The 18,383-nt window shown below is 41.2% G+C and overlaps 1 protein-coding gene and 1 long non-coding RNA gene across 2 annotated transcripts; both read right to left on the bottom strand.

The window, feature by feature from the left end:
• Window positions 1–1,774: 1,774 nt before the first annotated feature.
• LOC127644081 (trem-like transcript 1 protein) lies at window positions 1,775–17,282 on the bottom strand. The gene is made up of 7 exons (XM_052127100.1): window positions 17,240–17,282; window positions 16,229–16,540; window positions 16,012–16,131; window positions 15,890–15,934; window positions 2,354–2,458; window positions 2,225–2,280; window positions 1,775–2,080 (listed from the first exon to the last, which is right to left on the bottom strand). Exons 1-7 carry the CDS (start codon window positions 17,280–17,282, stop codon window positions 1,775–1,777), a joined length of 987 nt encoding a protein of 328 aa, XP_051983060.1.
• Window positions 14,422–14,834, bottom strand: LOC127643785 (uncharacterized). Its single transcript, XR_007970573.1, has 3 exons — window positions 14,756–14,834; window positions 14,627–14,682; window positions 14,422–14,486 (listed from the first exon to the last, which is right to left on the bottom strand). It is a non-coding gene; the product is annotated as an uncharacterized LOC127643785 (long non-coding RNA).
• Window positions 17,283–18,383: the final 1,101 nt, after the last annotated feature.

Raw genomic sequence — 18,383 nt, 5'->3', positions numbered from 1 at the left:
AGCGTAAGCTCTGTGAGAAGTGATGAACGTGGAAGCGCAGAGGATAGAGCAAAACAAAATACTGGTCATGAATTAGAAGACAACAACAAGGATTTTTAAAGAAAAATGTTGGAGGATTTCTATATAAGTGAAGAGGAGATTGAGCCCTTTTTGTTTGAACCGGAGTACACTGTCCAGGAACTCCGGGAGATTGAGGAAGCTGCAGCTGCGGCACAAACAAACGAATCTGGTAGACGGAGAGTTCGGGAGACGTGGTGGTGCTCATGCAGGAAATGCGAGGTAATGCCAACAGATGCTGAGAGTGTTTGCTGCCATGAATGGACGATTGGAATGACTGGATAGATGCACGAACGCACCATTTTAAGAATAATATAAATCTACAGTATAGCTAAAACAAATCACTTCTTTTCACCATTTTCCTTTGCTGTAAACAACGTGTGCTTCTGCGTTCGTCACTTCTCACCGGAGCTTACATTACGCCTACGTCATTCGCTGGAACTCGACTTGACTTTTTGATGGATGGATGCACTTTTTTTTGGCAATCTAAGGTACCATTCACTCCCATTATTAATTTTGGAAGAGCAGGACATTTTTTAATATAACTCCGATTGTGTTTGGCTGAAAGAAGATCATATACACCTAGGATGGCTTGAGGGTGAACTAACGCTTTAAGAAGACAACACTTTCGATTGATGTTTTCATTGCATTGAAATAGCTTTAAGTGTGATTTTTTTCTTTATGTGTCTTTAGCAGCAACAAATGGAATTCCCAAACACTCCTCTTGTCTACTATTGATCAGACAAACACAAAGTCCCACTATCAGTAGTTGACACGTTGGACATGTTAAACAATGCTAGTTAAATACTTGGGCTGTTAAAAAGATTAATGTAATTAACCATGTCTCCAGACTGTAATAAGGAATATTCCTGCCATATAGGCAATTCAAGCATGGAGTACCAGCGTTTTTTTCCTGGAGCAGTGCTCAAATCCACATATAGTCAGAGGAAAAAGCACAAGCTGCATTAGAAAGTAAAGCAACAGTGACAAACACATTGAGAACTGACCTGTCAGAAAGATCGAGATCCACAGGACATGGCGGGTCTTCATGTTCATCACTAACATTTTGAGTCTCCAGTCGGTTTAAATGAGATATTTGTGGATTCGGTAGCTTTTATGCCTCTATTACTGCAAGCTCAAAAATGAATGCCTTGTCAATGCATGATAGTGCCCACAAAATATATATATACTTCACTTCCTCTTTTAACATATGTTACTCATTTCACACAGACCTGAGATCAGTGGTTGAACTCTTTTTCATAATTGGTGTGAATCAGGTTTGCATTGGGAATCTGATCCAAGATCAGTGTGAAATAGAGGCTCCTACCCAGAATCATAGATGCTGGTGTCACGCATGCCTAAAGTGACAGAAGAGTCCACTAAAGGCTTTTCACACCGCACTGAACCCCAGATTATCGTGTTTTAAACCCTGGGTTAAGATATGTTTCCACTTGTCATGTTGAAATCAGAGTCAAGACCAGAATATATCATTTACACTGTATATAACTTGCATTTCGAAACCAATCCAGATCAGACATGATGTTTACTACTTCCACATAACATACAAATACAGAGCAACACAATTTAATCATGTTAAAGGGCCTGTTTGCACCTGTTATTAATATCTGTCTCATGTGATCAGGCGAGACAGATTGCTGTTTACACCAGGTCACAAAACGGTTTGACCCTGTTCACACCCGAAATGGTGTAAATGGAGTCAGAATGTGTCTTTAGAGTACACAGTGTCATATGTCTCTGTATCTTCTGATCTAATAAGTGTGTTTGGTCCACAGACTTCAGTATGCTTAATTGATGCATATGTAACTATAGTTGCTGCATTATTCCAGGAGTTTGGAGTTTGGTTGGTGCACGACTCTGGTTGATCGGAGAGGGTGGAGTATAATGGAGGATCTTGGATCTGATTGCCTCCAGGACTTGTATTAACAGTGGAGTAAATGATGGCCTGTGTGTGTGGTTCAGTCTGCTGTTGAGTGTCTCTGATCTCCTCATAATCACCAGCAGCCTGTAGAGTCAACACAACAACAGCAATACAATGACAAGACTTATTACATGAAACTATCTCAGAATCATATTAGCCAGATAAACACTGTTTAAACACACACGCTCTCAGAGTGTTAATGAAGTTATTATTATCTGTGTCTCTCACCTCTGTGGTACATGTGGTGTGTTTTCTCTTGAGTTTAGCATCAGTGTGAGCTGGGCCTGTTGCAAGAGAAACACTTTAAACACTATAAACACATTATATTTCACTTTTAAATTGTGTGTTTTTATTTACCACTGGAACTATGTGACTTTTTCTTTTGCCAATTCCATACACAGAGAACCACTCCGAATATGATCAGAGTCGCCGTCAGACACACAGCTGTGAACACCAGAGGACCTGAAAACATACAGAGAGAGCGCGTGTCAAGAGCTCAGAGAATTATTCGGGGTTCAATAGAAATTAAGCTCAGCCGACAGATTGTAATGTTCACTTATAATGGAAGTAAATCATCATTTTTAGTCATTTTAGGCTCCTAGGGTTTGCTGGCATTACATCGTCATAGCAACGAAGTTGTAAATTGGCTGTAATTTTACACAGAAGAGAAGAATACGTGATTTTATCACACTAAAATCATGTTAGTATGCATATAATTTTGTTTTATGTCTATACTTTTGTAACAGTGAGTATTTTAACGTTTACAGATTGAACCCCATTGACTTCCATTGTAAGTGTCTCACTGTAATAGGCTTTGTTTTAAAGAAAAGGAGGGATGATGTGGTAATCAATATTTTGCCACCAATGCTGTCGATTGAGCTTAACTTGATCTTTATTGAACACAGAATATTCCTATAACCCTTCTGAGTTGTTCGGTCATTTTTGACCGTTTTAATTTTTCAATATTGACCGACCGTATTAAATGAATGGGAAAGACCCTAACACAGAGCATTTTTTTTACATGTGTTTGTAAAAGGATGAATGGAAAGGAGGAGGCCAGAACCGGCTTGACAATATAAATAATATTTAATTATAAACTAAACCAAAAAGACACACACAGGTGTCGGACAGCTGCCCGTAACGCTCTCTCTCTCTCGTACTGCCGTCTGCATTTAATCAGACTAATTAAGGGTCGGGTGTGCAGAATCACGACCTGGCCCCGCCCTCTGCTCAGATGTACATCCCCCCCTCCTTTCCCTGGGGGGTGGGTGGGTGTGCCTTGCGCATTGTCTGCCGGTAGGTCATCCCCGTCTCGGAGGCAGTCCTCCGGCCCCTGGCGGACAGAACGCCCCGACGCCTTTTTGTTGGACGGTAGGGGTCTCCCCCGATCCTGGCAGCGGTAACCGCTCCAGGTGGTTGGTTGGGAGCCCCTTCTCCCATCATGGTCGGCGGCCGGTCCTCCACTTCCAGATGGCCGCAGCTGCTCCTTTGGGGTGGATGGTAGCGGCGAGGACTCTACTACGGCACATCCCTCCTCCTTCCTGGATTTCGGCACCATTGTAAATGGGTTAATGGAAAGGAGGAGGAATTTAAATAATAGTTTAATTATAAACTAAACCAAAAAGACACAAACACACATACAGGTGCCGGGCAGCTGCCCGTAACTCTCTCTCTGATGCACTGCCATCTTCAGTCGGCCCTTTTCCCTCTCGGGCTAATCAGCCTTATTAGAGACCGGGTGTGCGGAATCACGACCCGCCCCGCCCCGCGGCCCCCGCCTTGCCACAGTGTTGAGTTTTTGCCACAGCAATTTCCCCCCCAATTTATGACACGTTCACATATTTTCTGAATGTTTAAACTTACAGAAGTGGAATGTTTTACTGTAGTGAAGTTACATACATTTGCATATTTGTATGATCAAATTATGGTGAAATTGAGAAATGTATATGTAAATAAGACCTGAATAACATGGTGTCACCCGTTATTGAACAGTCTAGGAGGGTTAAATAATATATCAAATATTAGCCTCTAAAGAGGGTGGAACGCACCAGCTTCAACAAACACTTCTGCTGGACTTGATGTGTCGACAGAATCTTTAAATGTAAAGAGATAATGAGTAACACCACATATACTGTTGAAATGTATAGATAATATATAAGCTCCATGTTACCTGTTAATGAAGGTGAGAGTGTGATGTCATCAAGCTCTGGAGTGGATTTGGAGAATGAACTGGTTGGTGTGGAGGGTTGAGATTTAGAGCTGGCCACTGGTTTAGTTGTGTGTGCTTTCTTTTGTGTGTGTGTGAGCAGGTAATAGTTATTAACATGTGAAATAAAGTATTTTATATTCATGAAATCTACACCAAACACTAGGCATAATTCTTACCTTTAGATATTTTCAGATTCACGAGTTCTTTCCACTGCACACCTGTAAACGCCAGACTTTCAGGACATTTTTGTTTTTAGTTTAGTTAATGCCAACGGTATAAATGTTTGCCAGAGGTGTGTATTTTTTGAGAATTTAGCTATTTCAACCTCAGTTCCTATAATACATCTATAATACACACAATAGTTACACTCAAGACCTTCAGGACACAAATGTCCCCATTGAAACTGCAATATTTGATCCCAGTGCCATTAAAGCATAAAATCATGAATTATATGATATTTCGGCTTCATTCCAGAGCCCTGACTTCAAAATTTACATTTATAACATTTGTGACATTTTTTCCCCTCTAAGGTCCTCTGAGTAACTTTTTTAAATTGACACACAAGGAGTTAATGGCAGTCAATGACCGAAATGTTTTGTCTGCTACTCAGTCAATTTGTATTTATCAGAGTACTTAATCATGTCCACCAGAGGTCACTGTTTAAATTGCACCCCCCCAGAAAATAAAATACATAAGAATTATTATGGAAAATAAACATATTGCATTAGGCTCGTGCATATCATGTGTATGTGTCATATTGCGTGTTATTTCTGTTAACAATGGGCTTTTAGCTTTTACATTAACATTATGCAACATGAAATTAACCATCTTTCTTTCAATAATGAATACATACAGTTATATGCACAAAGCAAAATGCACATGCTTTACATCTGGGCTGTTCAGTGCCATTGAACATCAATCAATACAAGAAAACTTTTAAACAAACACATTATATTCTAAACCTGGTATTGGAAGTACATACCTGTACAATTTCAAAGAGAGCACAAGTTCAGGATTTTATCTTCAATCATAATCAGCCTAACATAAAAAAGGACAACTGAAACATCTGGGCTACATCACAAGAAGATAGAAATGCGAGCGCTAGCATACAGTAAAACAAAACACGAGGTTAGCTATGTTAGCAATTTCTTAAGCTCTCAAAACAGCAAAGTTCTCAACACATCTCGACTAAAAGTATGTGCACTCATCATAAAATACCCATACAAATTACCATGTGCACTAAAACTAAAGTTACAACAGGTATATTTCAAGTTTACATTTAACTGATGTACACCTCTCTCAATCAAGTAGAACGCAGACTGAGAAAAGAGCGCGAAAAATCAGTATATGAACACAACTCTAGCCTCTCTCCAATAGAGGGCGCACTTACACAACAACGAACTCTCTCAATACCTACAAACTACCATGAAATTACTGAACAATACAATATTTTGGTGAAATAAACTCACATACCCACAAAACAGAGAAAGAAAAGTTGAAAAATTATTTGTCATAATTTAACCTGTAACACAAGGACAATCCCCCCATTATTTATACCATGCTCAGTGGAAATATGTATATTCTTCACACTGCAACCGCCCCAATTTTCAAGCCAAATCTACGGCCTTGATTTCAAGAGTATGTCTGCATCCCGCAAGACAAAAAGGAACACCCACTACCCATAATGCCCCCATTGGATCATAAAGCAATTCTATTGGCTACAAGAACTTTTAAAAACCTACACAATTGCTGTTGATTCATATTGTTTTAACTCTTTAAATATTACAAAAATGATATGTCACATTGTATGTCATATTATTAAACATAAGATTTTAATGATAACTGAACTTAATTCATGAAAAATATTGTGGAAGTGCTCTTTACTGGATTCCTTATGGTGTTTGTGCAATTCCTGCTTGTTCAATAATACAAATAGATACAAATGATAAAATATTTTAGTTTTTCAGTTTTTCTCCAGTTAGCACACAAGTTAGCTTTTGAGCTTGGCGTACTGTGGTATGCTAAGCTAATAGGCTAACCGAACCCATTTCTCCTCACTGTCGCCACCTAGTGATACAGCGGAATGATTGCAATCATGTGTAATAATTTTACAAACGTTTAATTTTAATAAGTTTTGTGGTTATGGTTAGGTTTAGAGTTATGGATAGGTGAAGGCGTAAAGTTGCCGCAGGACTAAATAAACACAACAAACAAAGTGTATGAATGTGGCATCCAACTTTTCCAAGACTTCAAGATTTTGCTGGTTCCTTGGAGGGGCATGCCTGTAGTCTTACAGGACGCAGACAATCCCTTCTCATTTTAAGGGGCGGTCACACTAGGCATTGAGCAAGCAGAATTTTTTTGTACAATGCAACGGACCAGGAAATGATGTCACACGGGAGGACCAGAGCTGGATTGGTAATCTGGCATTCCGGGAATTTTCCCGGTGGGCCTACGCATTTTCGGGGCAATCAGGGGCGGACAAGCCACCAGGACAACCGGGCGGGCCAATGGGGGGGGTCTAATAAGCCGGCCGTGAAACGGGTCTGATGGGCCGGCCGCGAAATGTGTCCAATGCGCTGGCCTCAAAACGGGCCTAATGGGCCGGCCTCGAAACGGGTCTAATGGGCCGACCGCGAAACCGGGTCTAATGGGCCAGCCATGAAATGGGTCAAATGGGCGGCCGTGAAACGGGACTAATGGGCGGCCGTGAAACGGGACTAATGGGCGGCCGTGAAACGGAGTGGTGGTGGCGTAGTGGGCTAAAGCACATAACTGGTAATCAGAAGGTTGCTGGTTCTATCCCCACAGCCACCACCATTGTGTCATTGAGTAAGGCACTTAACTCCAGGATGCTCTGGGGGATTGTCCCTGTAATAAGTGCACTGTAAGTCAAATGCATAAATGCATAAATGTAAATGTAAATGGGACGAAACGGGTCTAATGGGCCGTGATAAGCTGAAATGAGCTGGTGTGTTATGCAGAACGGGCCACAAAGCCGTGCCGCAATATTCTGAAGGGGGAAGCGATATGCAGAAAAGGACAGCGAACTCATGCGTTTGAATGGGAGTGAATGGAGTGACCGCCCCTTTTGTCTCCACACTCTTTGACCGATGCTGGCATCAGAGATTTCCATACACTATGTCCGACTGGTCCACGCTGATGTATACATTCTGATAGATTGAATCTGACTGGTGTGCTGGGACTTTCATCTGTGTGTCCGGAAGGTCGCTCTTATAAACACTGTTAGCCTGAATTAAGAAAACAAAAGTGCACTAGTAATATGGCTGCCAGTATGAAGTTGATTATTTATGCAATTTTTCAAAGGAAGGTCAGTCAGCGGTTAATAGAATGACTGGCATCACTCACCACTTCAACTGTACGTTCATTGTGACATTCCTTGGCAGACTCCAATGACACACGGCCTGAGAAAACATCAAAGCGAAAAACAAGGAAAAGACAATAATGACATCATAATTATTTTTCACAATTCAATCATTCAAAGCTGGCATTATTTTACAACAATACTGATGTTTGTGCAGCATGTACAGTATATTGCATACTTGCTGATGTCTGGACTCTCTTCCTGTACTTGACAACAGCGACCAATCCAACTGCAAATATGATCACCATGACGACCACACCACCAATAATATACAGTGATGTGTTCATAGGCACTGGGGAATAAGAATAAAAAGAGACTTTCAGTGGTGGACTAAATGAATCATGAGTGATCAGGGGATATTTATAAAAGAAGCCGATGACGTTGATACCTGTCATATTCAAACTGATGTCATCAGAGGTTGAATATAAAGAGGTTCTGATAGCCGTGGTAGATGGAGATGTTGACTGTGTTGTTGGTGAAGGTGGCGGCAGAGTTGTGTGCACTTCGGTGGATGTTTGTGTGGGGGTGGCGTGAGAAAAAAGGTACAAACATTTTTATAATAATGGACAAATATGGAAATAAAAAGAGACAATATTTAAATATAGACGATAAAGCATCACTGTGCACCATTCTTACCTTTAGATATTTTCAGATTCACTTCATTATATGTGTCTTTAACAGATCTTTCCACTGCACACCAGTAAAGTCCAGAGTCTGACTCCTGTAGTTCACTGATGGTCACAGTGAAGTCGCCATTTCCAAAATCCTTCAGACTGAATCTCCCATTTGGTGATTGATCAGATTTAACTACAATATCTTTGTAATCACATGGATCTCTGCAGAAATACTTTACATTGGTTGAAGCCCAGCCATGAGAACAATGAATAGTGACAGATCCGCCTGTATATCCATGTACATTAATCCCATCAGTAGCTGAAATTCCAAATCCTGAAGGATGAAATAAAATGTAAGTTTTCTGTCTTTCAATAATGTCATTCAAAAGATTGTGTATTCCTATAAAAGACTTGTTTTACACAGGAGATAGGATCTCCTCGTTGTCTGAGCAGTCTTAGTCTTTGTGTCTCATAAACACAGAGGCTCATAACCACTTCCTCTGTCTTTCACACGTGTTTATGGTATTCGTTACCCTTCTACTGAGAAATGTGAGCAGTTCTATGGTTACTGTTACTATTGTAAAGTTCAAGACTTGTGCTGGAAAACCTGCGCCAAGATCAGTCTTTAATTGCAGCTCAGATGCTGGAACATTTCTGTTGGTATCGGCCTGTCTAGAGTACAGATGAGTGCTGTATTCAAGGTCAAAATCAACATTGCAGCTGGAATCATTTATAGTAAAGTGTTTCTATCTCTGTACAATTTGTCCATTCCCTGATACAGATTGTATGGGACAGTTTATCTGCCGTGTAACTGATGCAAAACTACAGTATAAGAGGGAATACATTTGAGTCTTTTTATTATCTAGTGCAACTTGAACTGCAGCATAATGAGATCATCCAAATCTAAAGAAAATTAAGGGGCTGTGGCAACATTTTTGCAAGGATCATGGCAGTTCTGAGGTGAAATGTCTCCTGTGTGATGCTAAAAGTGACTTAAATCCCCACACTAAACTTTAAAGGTGCACTCAGTAATTCTAACCCAATACACGTTTATATTTTTGGGGATTTTCTCCCCAATTTGGCATGCTCAATTCCCAATGTGCCCTAAGTCCTCGTGGTGGCATAGTGCCTCACCTCAATCCGGGTGGTCGAGGACGAATCTCAGTTGCCGCCACATCTGAAACCATTAATCCGCAAATCTTATCTCATGACTTGTTGAGCGTGTTACTGCGGAGACCTAGCGTGTATTGAGGCTTCACTGTCAGTCACATTATTGTACACGGCATCTACACACAACTCACCACACGCCCCACCGAGAGCGAGAACCACATTATAGCAACCACAAGGAGGTTAACCCAATGTGACTGTACCCTCCCTAGCAACCGGGCCAATTTGGTTGCATAGGAGACCTGAAGTCACTCAGCACACCCTGGATTCCAACTCAAGGTGATAGTCAGCGTCTTTTACTTGCTGATCATTTATTTTGTGATTACAAATATCTGACAATGAAAATTAAGTTAATTTGTTACTCACCAGCATGACTGTCATGTTCATGTAGTTGGCATTGTTTCAATTTCACTTTCAATATACAGTTTTTTATTATTATGGCAAAGCCTGAATCAAGAGTTATCAAAAGGATCCTTGGAGAAATGTGCCGAACAAACGTGTAATCCCACATTGACTAACGTTGTTACGAATCAGATGAGGAGTGAGGATCTACATGCAGTTTTAATGGGAAAACAAAAGATGAACTGGGTAACTCAGAATATACAAAAACACAGGGAACAAAATAAGACATCCACGAGGGGAAAACCAAAATATAAACAAGAGAAACATCCACGAAGGGCACATGCAGGGACACATTCAGGAACAGACATTAAAGGGGTCATGACATGAGAAACCAAATTTGCCTTGATCTTTTGGTATATAAGAGGTCTTTGTATCATTAAAACGTCCTGCAAGTTTAATATTTTAAGACGTCCTCCCCATTCTAAACGAATCATTTATTTAATCAAGCTCAAAATACAGCTCGTTCTGGATTCATGGTTAGAAGTGACGTGTCGGTTAGAAGTGACGTACCAGCGTTTGCATATGACCGCCTCCAGCACAAGATAACTACGCTTTAAGCGCAAGACAACTACGCTCATTTCAGTATCGCCGTCGCCTCACAAGTGTTCAGTCGATGGACAGCGAGCTCTGACAGAGACTACTTGTGCACAGGAAAATTACGATGCCACACAGATGTGCTGTTCCTGGCTGTGGTCAAACAAAACCTCTGAATAAGCTGCCGAAAGATCCAGACGCCAGGGAAAAATGGATGCAGTTTATTTTTTGCGGACGTCCCAGTCACGGCAGTGTTAACTTAAGCGCTTGTTCTGTACATTTTAAGGATGACTGTTTTGAGAACAAATCTCAATATGATGCTGGCTTTGCCAGAAAACTGTTGCTCAAAGATAAGTCCGTGCCGACTATTCTGGGAACAACGACGACGCTAAACTGTAAGTAATCTATTTTAAACTTTAAACTACTTTTTAAAGCGCAATTTCATTCATTATGAATAATCACAGTGTTTTTACTTAGTTTACTTGCATATTGTTCTGGCTGGGGCGTCAATAATTGATACATAGGCACTGACGTTAGCCAATCATAACAGTGGGCGTTAACACTGAAGTCTTAAATGGAAAACGCCCCCAAAACAGACTGTTTGAATCAGAGGATGAGAAACAGGGTGGGAAAAGGTCATAAATCACTAGATTTTAAAAGTTTTTCTTAAAAAAAAATATATTAATACTATAATTGCACCTAAGGGAACATAATAATACAATAAAAAAACCATGTCATGACCCCTTTAAATTTAACTACTGACCACGAATGGTGAAACAACAGGGTTTAAATACACAAGGATAATGAATAAACGACACACAGGTGAGAACAATGAATGACTGCTGGCAGTGATGAGGTCAGGGAATTATGGGAAGTGTAGTCCGGGACAGGGGAGAAACACAGAGCAGACAATGGGGAATCGTGCCTAACCCCCCACCCCCCAAGGAGCGGATTCTAGACGCTCCCCAAAAAAAAACCCCACAAAAACAAAATAAAGTATCCAAGGAGTAAAAGGGGGCAGGCAGACCAAGGAGGGCACAAGGGGCAAACAGGCAGTCCAAGGGGGGCACAAGGGGCAAACAGGCAGTCCAGAGAAGGTCAGGCGGACGGTCTGGAGACCAAGGGAATGATGGCGGAGACTGGGTCTGGAGGTCTGGGAGGTGGCCACAGGACGGGGATTGGGTCAGAAGGCCTGAGAGGCGGCCACAGGACGCGGACTGGGTCAGGAGGCCTGAGAGGCGGCCACTGGACAGGGACTGGGTCAGGAGGCCCGGGAGGTGGCCATAGGACCACAGCCATGGTGAACTCAGAGGGCGGAGCCGTGGAAGGCAGAACCATGAAGGGCGGAGCCGTGGAAGACTCAGGTGGCAGAGTCATGGCAGGCTCAGGAGGCGGAGCCGTAGAATGCTCTGGAGACAGTGCCATGGGAGGTTCTGAATGCGGAGCCCTGGAAGGCTCTGAAGGCGGAGCCGCGGAAGGCTCTAAAGGTGGAGCCGCGGAAGGTGGCGCCGTGGAAGGCTCTGGAGGCGGAGCCGTGGAAGGCTCGAGAGGCGGAGCACCGGGAGGCTCGAGAGGCGGAGCCCTGGAAGGCTTGAGAGGCAGAGCCCTGGGAGGCTCGATGATGACCTCAGTGGTCACGAGCACTAGCAGAGACTGGTGAGAAGGTGCCCTCCTCCTTCTCCTTTTCCTTCGGCCAGCAGGGAGCGTGGACATGGGGACAGTCGAGGCTATGGGCACTGGCTCTGTGGACGGTCGAGGCTACAGGCTGGCTCTGGGATCGGTCGAGGCTACAGGCTCTGGCTCTGGGACGGTCGAGGCTACAGGGCTGGCTCTGGGATCGGTCGAGGCTACAGGCGCTGGCTCTGGGATCGGTCGAGGCTACAGGGCTGGCTCTGGGACGGTCGAGGCTACAGGCGCTGGCTCTGGGACGGTCGAGGCTACAGGCGCTGGCTCTGGGACGGTCGAGGCTACAGACATTAAATTTAACTACTGACCACGAATGGTGAAACAACAGGGTTTAAATACACAAGAATAATGAATAAACGACACACAGGTGAGAACAATGAATGACTGCTGGCAGTGAATTATGGGAAGTGTAGTCCGGGACAGGGGAGAAACACAGAGCAGACAACGGGAATCGTGACAAACGTTGGGATGCTTCGAACATTTTGCAAAGATGCATTTTTCTACAACCAGGAACAGAACAACATCTGGAGACCTTACCCGACATCTTAATCTTTTAGTGGTTAAAATCAACAAAAGTCTAACGGTCTGTCTCCCTCGTGTTTCCCCGGACAACGCTTCCCATCATGCACTGCCCTCATCACTGCCATCTTTTCCTCATTGTTCTAACATGTTTTCCATTCCCTCATTAGTATAGTTTGTATAAATACCCTTTAGTTTTTGCATTCCTTAGTCACTTCTTGTTTTGATTTCCGCTTGTTGTTTCACTGTCATCATTTTTATTAAAGCCTGCAAATAGATCTTACGTCTCCTGTCTCATCTCAGCTACCATTCGTTACAAATAGCACCACTTTCAGTGTTTGAGCACCTCAGCGAGCACCACGTTCATCACTTCTCACGGAGCTTACGCTACGCCAACTCAACTTTTTGATGGATGGATGCACTTTTTTTGGCTTCAAAATCTAAGGTACCATTCACTCCCATTATAAAGCCGGATATTTTTAATATAACTGTGATTGTGTTTGGCTGAAAGAAGAAAGTCATATACACCAAGGATGGCTTGAGGGTAAATTACAAGACAATTTTTGGGTGAACTAACCCTTTAAGAAGACAACACCTTCGATTGATGTTTTCATTGCATTGAAATAGCTTTAAGTGTGATTTTTTTTTCTTTATGTGTCTTTAGCAGCAACAAATGGAATTCCCAAACACTCCTCTTGTCTACCATTGATCAGACAAACACAAAGTCCCACTATCAGTAGTTGACACGTTGGACATGTTAAACAATGCTAGTTAAATACTTGGGCTGTTAAAAAGATTAATGTAATTAAACATGTCTCTAGACTGTAATAAGGAATATTCCTGCCATATAGGCAATTCAAGCATGGAGTACCAGCGTTTTTTCCTGGAGCAGTGCTCAAATCCACATATAGTCAGAGGAAAAAGCACAAGCTGCATTAGAAAGTAAAGCAACAGTGACAAACACATTGAGAACTGACCTGTCAGAAAGATCGAGATCCACAGGACATGGCGGGTCTTCATGTTCATCACTAACATTTTGAGTCTCCAGTCGATTTAAATGAGATGTTTGTGGATTCGGTAGCTTTTATAACTCTATTATTGCAATGCATGAGAGCGCCCTCCAAAAATATATATATATACTTCACTTCCTCTTTTAACATATGTAACTCATTTCACACAGACCTGAGATCAGTGGTTGAACTCTTTTTCATAATTGGTGTGAATCAGGTTTGCATTGGGCAATCTGATCCAAGATCAGTGTGAAATAGAGGCTCCTACCCAGAATCATAGATGCTGGTGTCACGTATGCCTAAAGTGACAGAAGAGTCCACTAAAGGCTTTTCACACCGCACTGAACCCCAGATTATCGTGTTTTAAACCCTGGGTTAAGATATGTTTCCACTTGTCATGTTGAAATCAGAGTGAAGACCAGAATATATCATTTACACTGTATATAACTTGCATTTCGAAACCAATCCAGATCAGACATGATGTTTACTACTTCCACATAACATACAAATACAGAGCAACACAATTTAATCATGTTAAAGGGCCTGTTTGCACCTGTTATTAATATCTGTCTCATGTGGTCAGGCGAGACAGATTGCTGTTTACACCAGGTCACAAAACGGTTTGACCCTGTTCACACCCGAAACAGTGTAAATGGAGTCAGAATGTGTCTTTAGAGTACACAGTGTCATATGTCTCTGTATCTTCTGATCTAATAAGTGTGTTTGGTCCACAGACTTCAGTATGCTTAATTGATGCATATGTAACTAAAGGTTCTGCATTATTCCAGGAGTTTGGAGTTTGGTTGGTGCACGACTCTGGTTGATCGGAGAGGGTGGAGTATAATGGAGGATCTTGGATCTGATTGCCTCCAGGACTTGTATTAACAGTGGAGTAAATGATGGCCTGTGTGTGTGGTTCAGTCTGCTGTTGAGTGTCTCTGATCTCCTCATAATCACCAGCAGCCTGTAGAGTCAACACAACAACAGCAAAACAATGACAAGACTTATTACAGGAAACTATCTCAGAATCATATTAGCCAGATAACACTGTTTAAACACACACGCTCTCAGAGTGTTAATGAAGTTATTATCTGTGTCTCTCACCTCTGTGGTACATGTGGTGTGTTTTCTCTTGAGTTTAGCATCAGTGTGAGCTGGGCCTGTTGCAAGAGAAACACTTTAAACACTATAAACACATTATATTTCACTTTTAAATTGTGTGTTTTTATTTACCACTGGAACTATGTGACTTTTTCTTTTGCCAATTCCATACACAGAGAACCACTCCGAATATGATCAGAGTCGCCGTCAGACACACAGCTGTGAACACCAGAGGACCTGAAAACATACAGAGAGAGCGCGTGTCAAGATCTCAGAGAATTATTCGGGGTTCAATAGAAATTAAGCTCAGCCGACAGATTGTAATGTTCACTTATAATGGAAGTAAATCATCATTTTTAGTCATTTTAGGCTCCTAGGGTTTGCTGGCATTACATCGTCATAGCAACGAAGTTGTAAATTGGCTGTAATTTTACACAGAAGAGAAGAATAAGTGATTTTATCACACTAAAATCATGTTAGTATGCATATAATTTTGTTTTATGTCTATACTTTTGTAACAGTGAGTATTTTAACGTTTACAGATTGAACCCCATTGACTTCCATTGTAAGTGTCTCACTGTAATAGGCTTTGTTTTAAAGAAAAGGAGGGATGATGTGGTAATCAATATTTTGCCACCAATGCTGTCGATTGAGCTTAACTTGATCTTTATTGAACACAGAATATTCCTATAACCCTTCTGAGTTGTTCGGTCATTTTTGACCGCTTTAATTTTTCAATATTGACCGACCGTATTAAATGAATGGGAAAGACCCTAACACAGAGCATTTTTTTACATGTGTTTGTAAAAGGATGAATGGAAAGGAGGAGGCCAGAACCGGCTTGACAATATAAATAATATTTAATTATAAACTAAACCAAAAAGACACACACAGGTGTCGGACAGCTGCCCGTAACGCTCTCTCTCTCTCGTACTGCCGTCTGCATTTAATCAGACTAATTAAGGGTCGGGTGTGCGGAATCACGACCCGCCCCGCCCTGCCACAGTGTTGAGTTTTTGCCACAGCAATTTCCCCCCCAATTTATGACACGTTCACATATTTTCTGAATGTTTAAACTTACAGAAGTTGAATGTTTTACTGTAGTGAAGTTACATACATTTGCATATTTGTATGATCAAATTATGGTGAAATTGAGAAATGTATATGTAAATAAGACCTGAATAACATGGTGTCACCCGTTATTGAACAGTCTAGGAGGGTTAAATAATATATCAAATATTAGCCTCTAAAGAGGGTGGAACTCACCAGCTTCAACAAACACTTCTGCTGGACTTGATGTGTTGACAGAATCTTTAAATGTAAAGAGATAATGAGTAACACCACATATACTGTTGAAATATATAGATAGTATATAAGCTCCATGTTACCTGTTAATGAAGGTGAGAGTGTGATGTCATCAAGCTCTGGAGTGGATTTGGAGAATGAACTGGTTGGTGTGGAGGGTTGAGATTTAGAGCTGGCCACTGGTTTAGTTGTGTGTGTGCTTTCTTTTGTGTGTGAGTGAGCAGGTAATAGTTATTAACATGTGAAATAAAGTATTTTATATTCATGAAATCTACACCAAACACTAGGCATAATTCTTACCTTTAGATATTTTCAGATTCACTTCCTTATATGTGTCTTTAACAGATCTTTCCACTGCACACCTGTAAAGTCCAGAGTCTGACTCCTGTAGTTCACTGATGGTCACATTGAAGTCGCCATTTCCAAAATCCTTCAGTCTGAATCTCCCATTTGGTGACCGATTAGATTTAACTAGAACATCTTTCTTATTACATGGATCTCTGCAGAAGTACTTTACATTGGTTGAAGCCCAGCCATGAGAACAACGAATAGTGACAGATCCGCCTGTATATCCATGTACATTAATCCCATCAGTAGCTGAAATTCCAAATCCTGTAGGATGAAATAAAAGTGAGTGCTTGATTATCGCTCCGCACGTGTTAATGTCTCCCGCTATAGACATGAGGCGCCGTATAAAGCCTGAACTGTGAGTAGTTGAATGTGGGGTTATTTTAGCAAGAGTAGCGGAGACACAACTACAGATACTGGCATCTTTCTCTTAAAAAGAAGCAAAGTGAAACTATCTTCATCTGTCTGATGTGTGATTCAGCCGAGTCAGGTTTGTGTCAGGACACGTTCACGTTTAGACTATAACGCTTTTCGGTCTAAATTTACATGTCGTAGTTTGGTAATACATTTCAGCTTACAAACAACTTCCATGTTTGTCAGTATTTCCACCTTATTTTCATTTTGAGAAGACAAACACCTGGACATACTGGCAACGTCATCAGCATCTTTGGACTGGACGACTCCCGTAATGAAGCACTTAAAGTTCTGCTTTATAACGAGCGATCTACGTGCTGGTTTGTTTACAGGCGTTACTCTTTCATAAAATAACAAGTGACCTTAGTTAAGATGATCGTTAAAGCTTGAGGTGCAAAGTTATTAGGAAACCCAACCACAACTTTAAACAATGATGAAGCATTTCGTTAAGATGATCTGACTATCTGTTCTGCGTATGCACATTAAAGCGTGACTTCCTGAACTCAAAGCAAACTCACTTGAGATCAAACACTTCACCACACAACTGACCTGACAGAGAAATCCAGATCCAGACAACACAGAAGAACTTCATTTCTGATGTGTAAACCAGTTATATTCCAGCAATACCAGTGTATATATCTACAGTTGCTCTTAGCAGCCTTGAGGGCTCTAATACTGACAGGAAAAACCACCAGTCAAGAGCTTTTATCATATTGAGGAACTCACAGTTACAAATGCTCGTCTACATTTTTTACTTTTCTTTTTTTTGTATTATTAGCAGAAGCATCAATAAATATATGCTCTCAAGACTTCTACTTCCTCTTTTACTTTTAACACTTGACGTGTGTTGACCATGTGTATATTTGTTTTCACACAGATCTGAGGTCACTGTTTGTACCAGTGTGCTGTTGCTTGTCTAGCTGTGTTTAGTTTCTGCCTCCCACTGGACATTTAAGATACTGCACTATGTTTCTATAGTTTACTTTCAGTTTCCCTCAGTGAACGCAGTCAAGAACAACGTGCACGCAGTTTCTATCGGCTATTGATTCCATTGTTTAAACCTTGGCAATATATGTCTTTTTACAGAAATATTATTGAGAAGCAAATCACCAGTAAAGTCACTAAAGTTATGAAGACTGCTTTCTGGAGTTCTTTTTTCAAGTTGTACGCTATCTGTTAAGCCTTTGCTCAAGCTACACAATTGGTCAGAACAGAATAACCAGTGTTGTATAAAGTATCCATTTGTCATACTTGAGTAAAAGTAATTTGTCATATTTGAGTAAAAGTAAAGTTACCTTCATGGAAACTGTCTCAAGTTAAAGTAGTTCATGAGAAAATTACTGAAGTATAAGTATTAAAGTAACTAATATTAAATTTACTTAAGTATCAAAAGTACATGTAAATTGCATAAATTATGGAATAGATCATTAAACCTATGGCAACTTATTTGATTGGTGGTAATCATCATTTACTCACCCTCATGCCCAAAGTTTTTAGAAGAATATTTCAGCTTTATAGGTCAATTCAATGCAAGTGAATAGTGGCCAGACATTTCAAGCTACAAAAAGCACATTAAGGGAGCCGTGTGTTCATCACCCCCGCCTGCCGCCAAACTTTGAAACCTTGGACAGACCCCTTGCAGCAGGTGTCCCGACGCGTCCTGGTCACCACAGACGCCTCCAAATTGGGTTGT

The sequence above is a fragment of the Xyrauchen texanus genome, chromosome 5 (genome assembly GCF_025860055.1).
Source record: "Xyrauchen texanus isolate HMW12.3.18 chromosome 5, RBS_HiC_50CHRs, whole genome shotgun sequence".
NCBI lineage: Eukaryota > Metazoa > Chordata > Actinopteri > Cypriniformes > Catostomidae > Xyrauchen > Xyrauchen texanus.
Note: the sequence above shows the minus strand (reverse complement) of the source record. Positions and strands in the feature narration are given on the sequence as shown.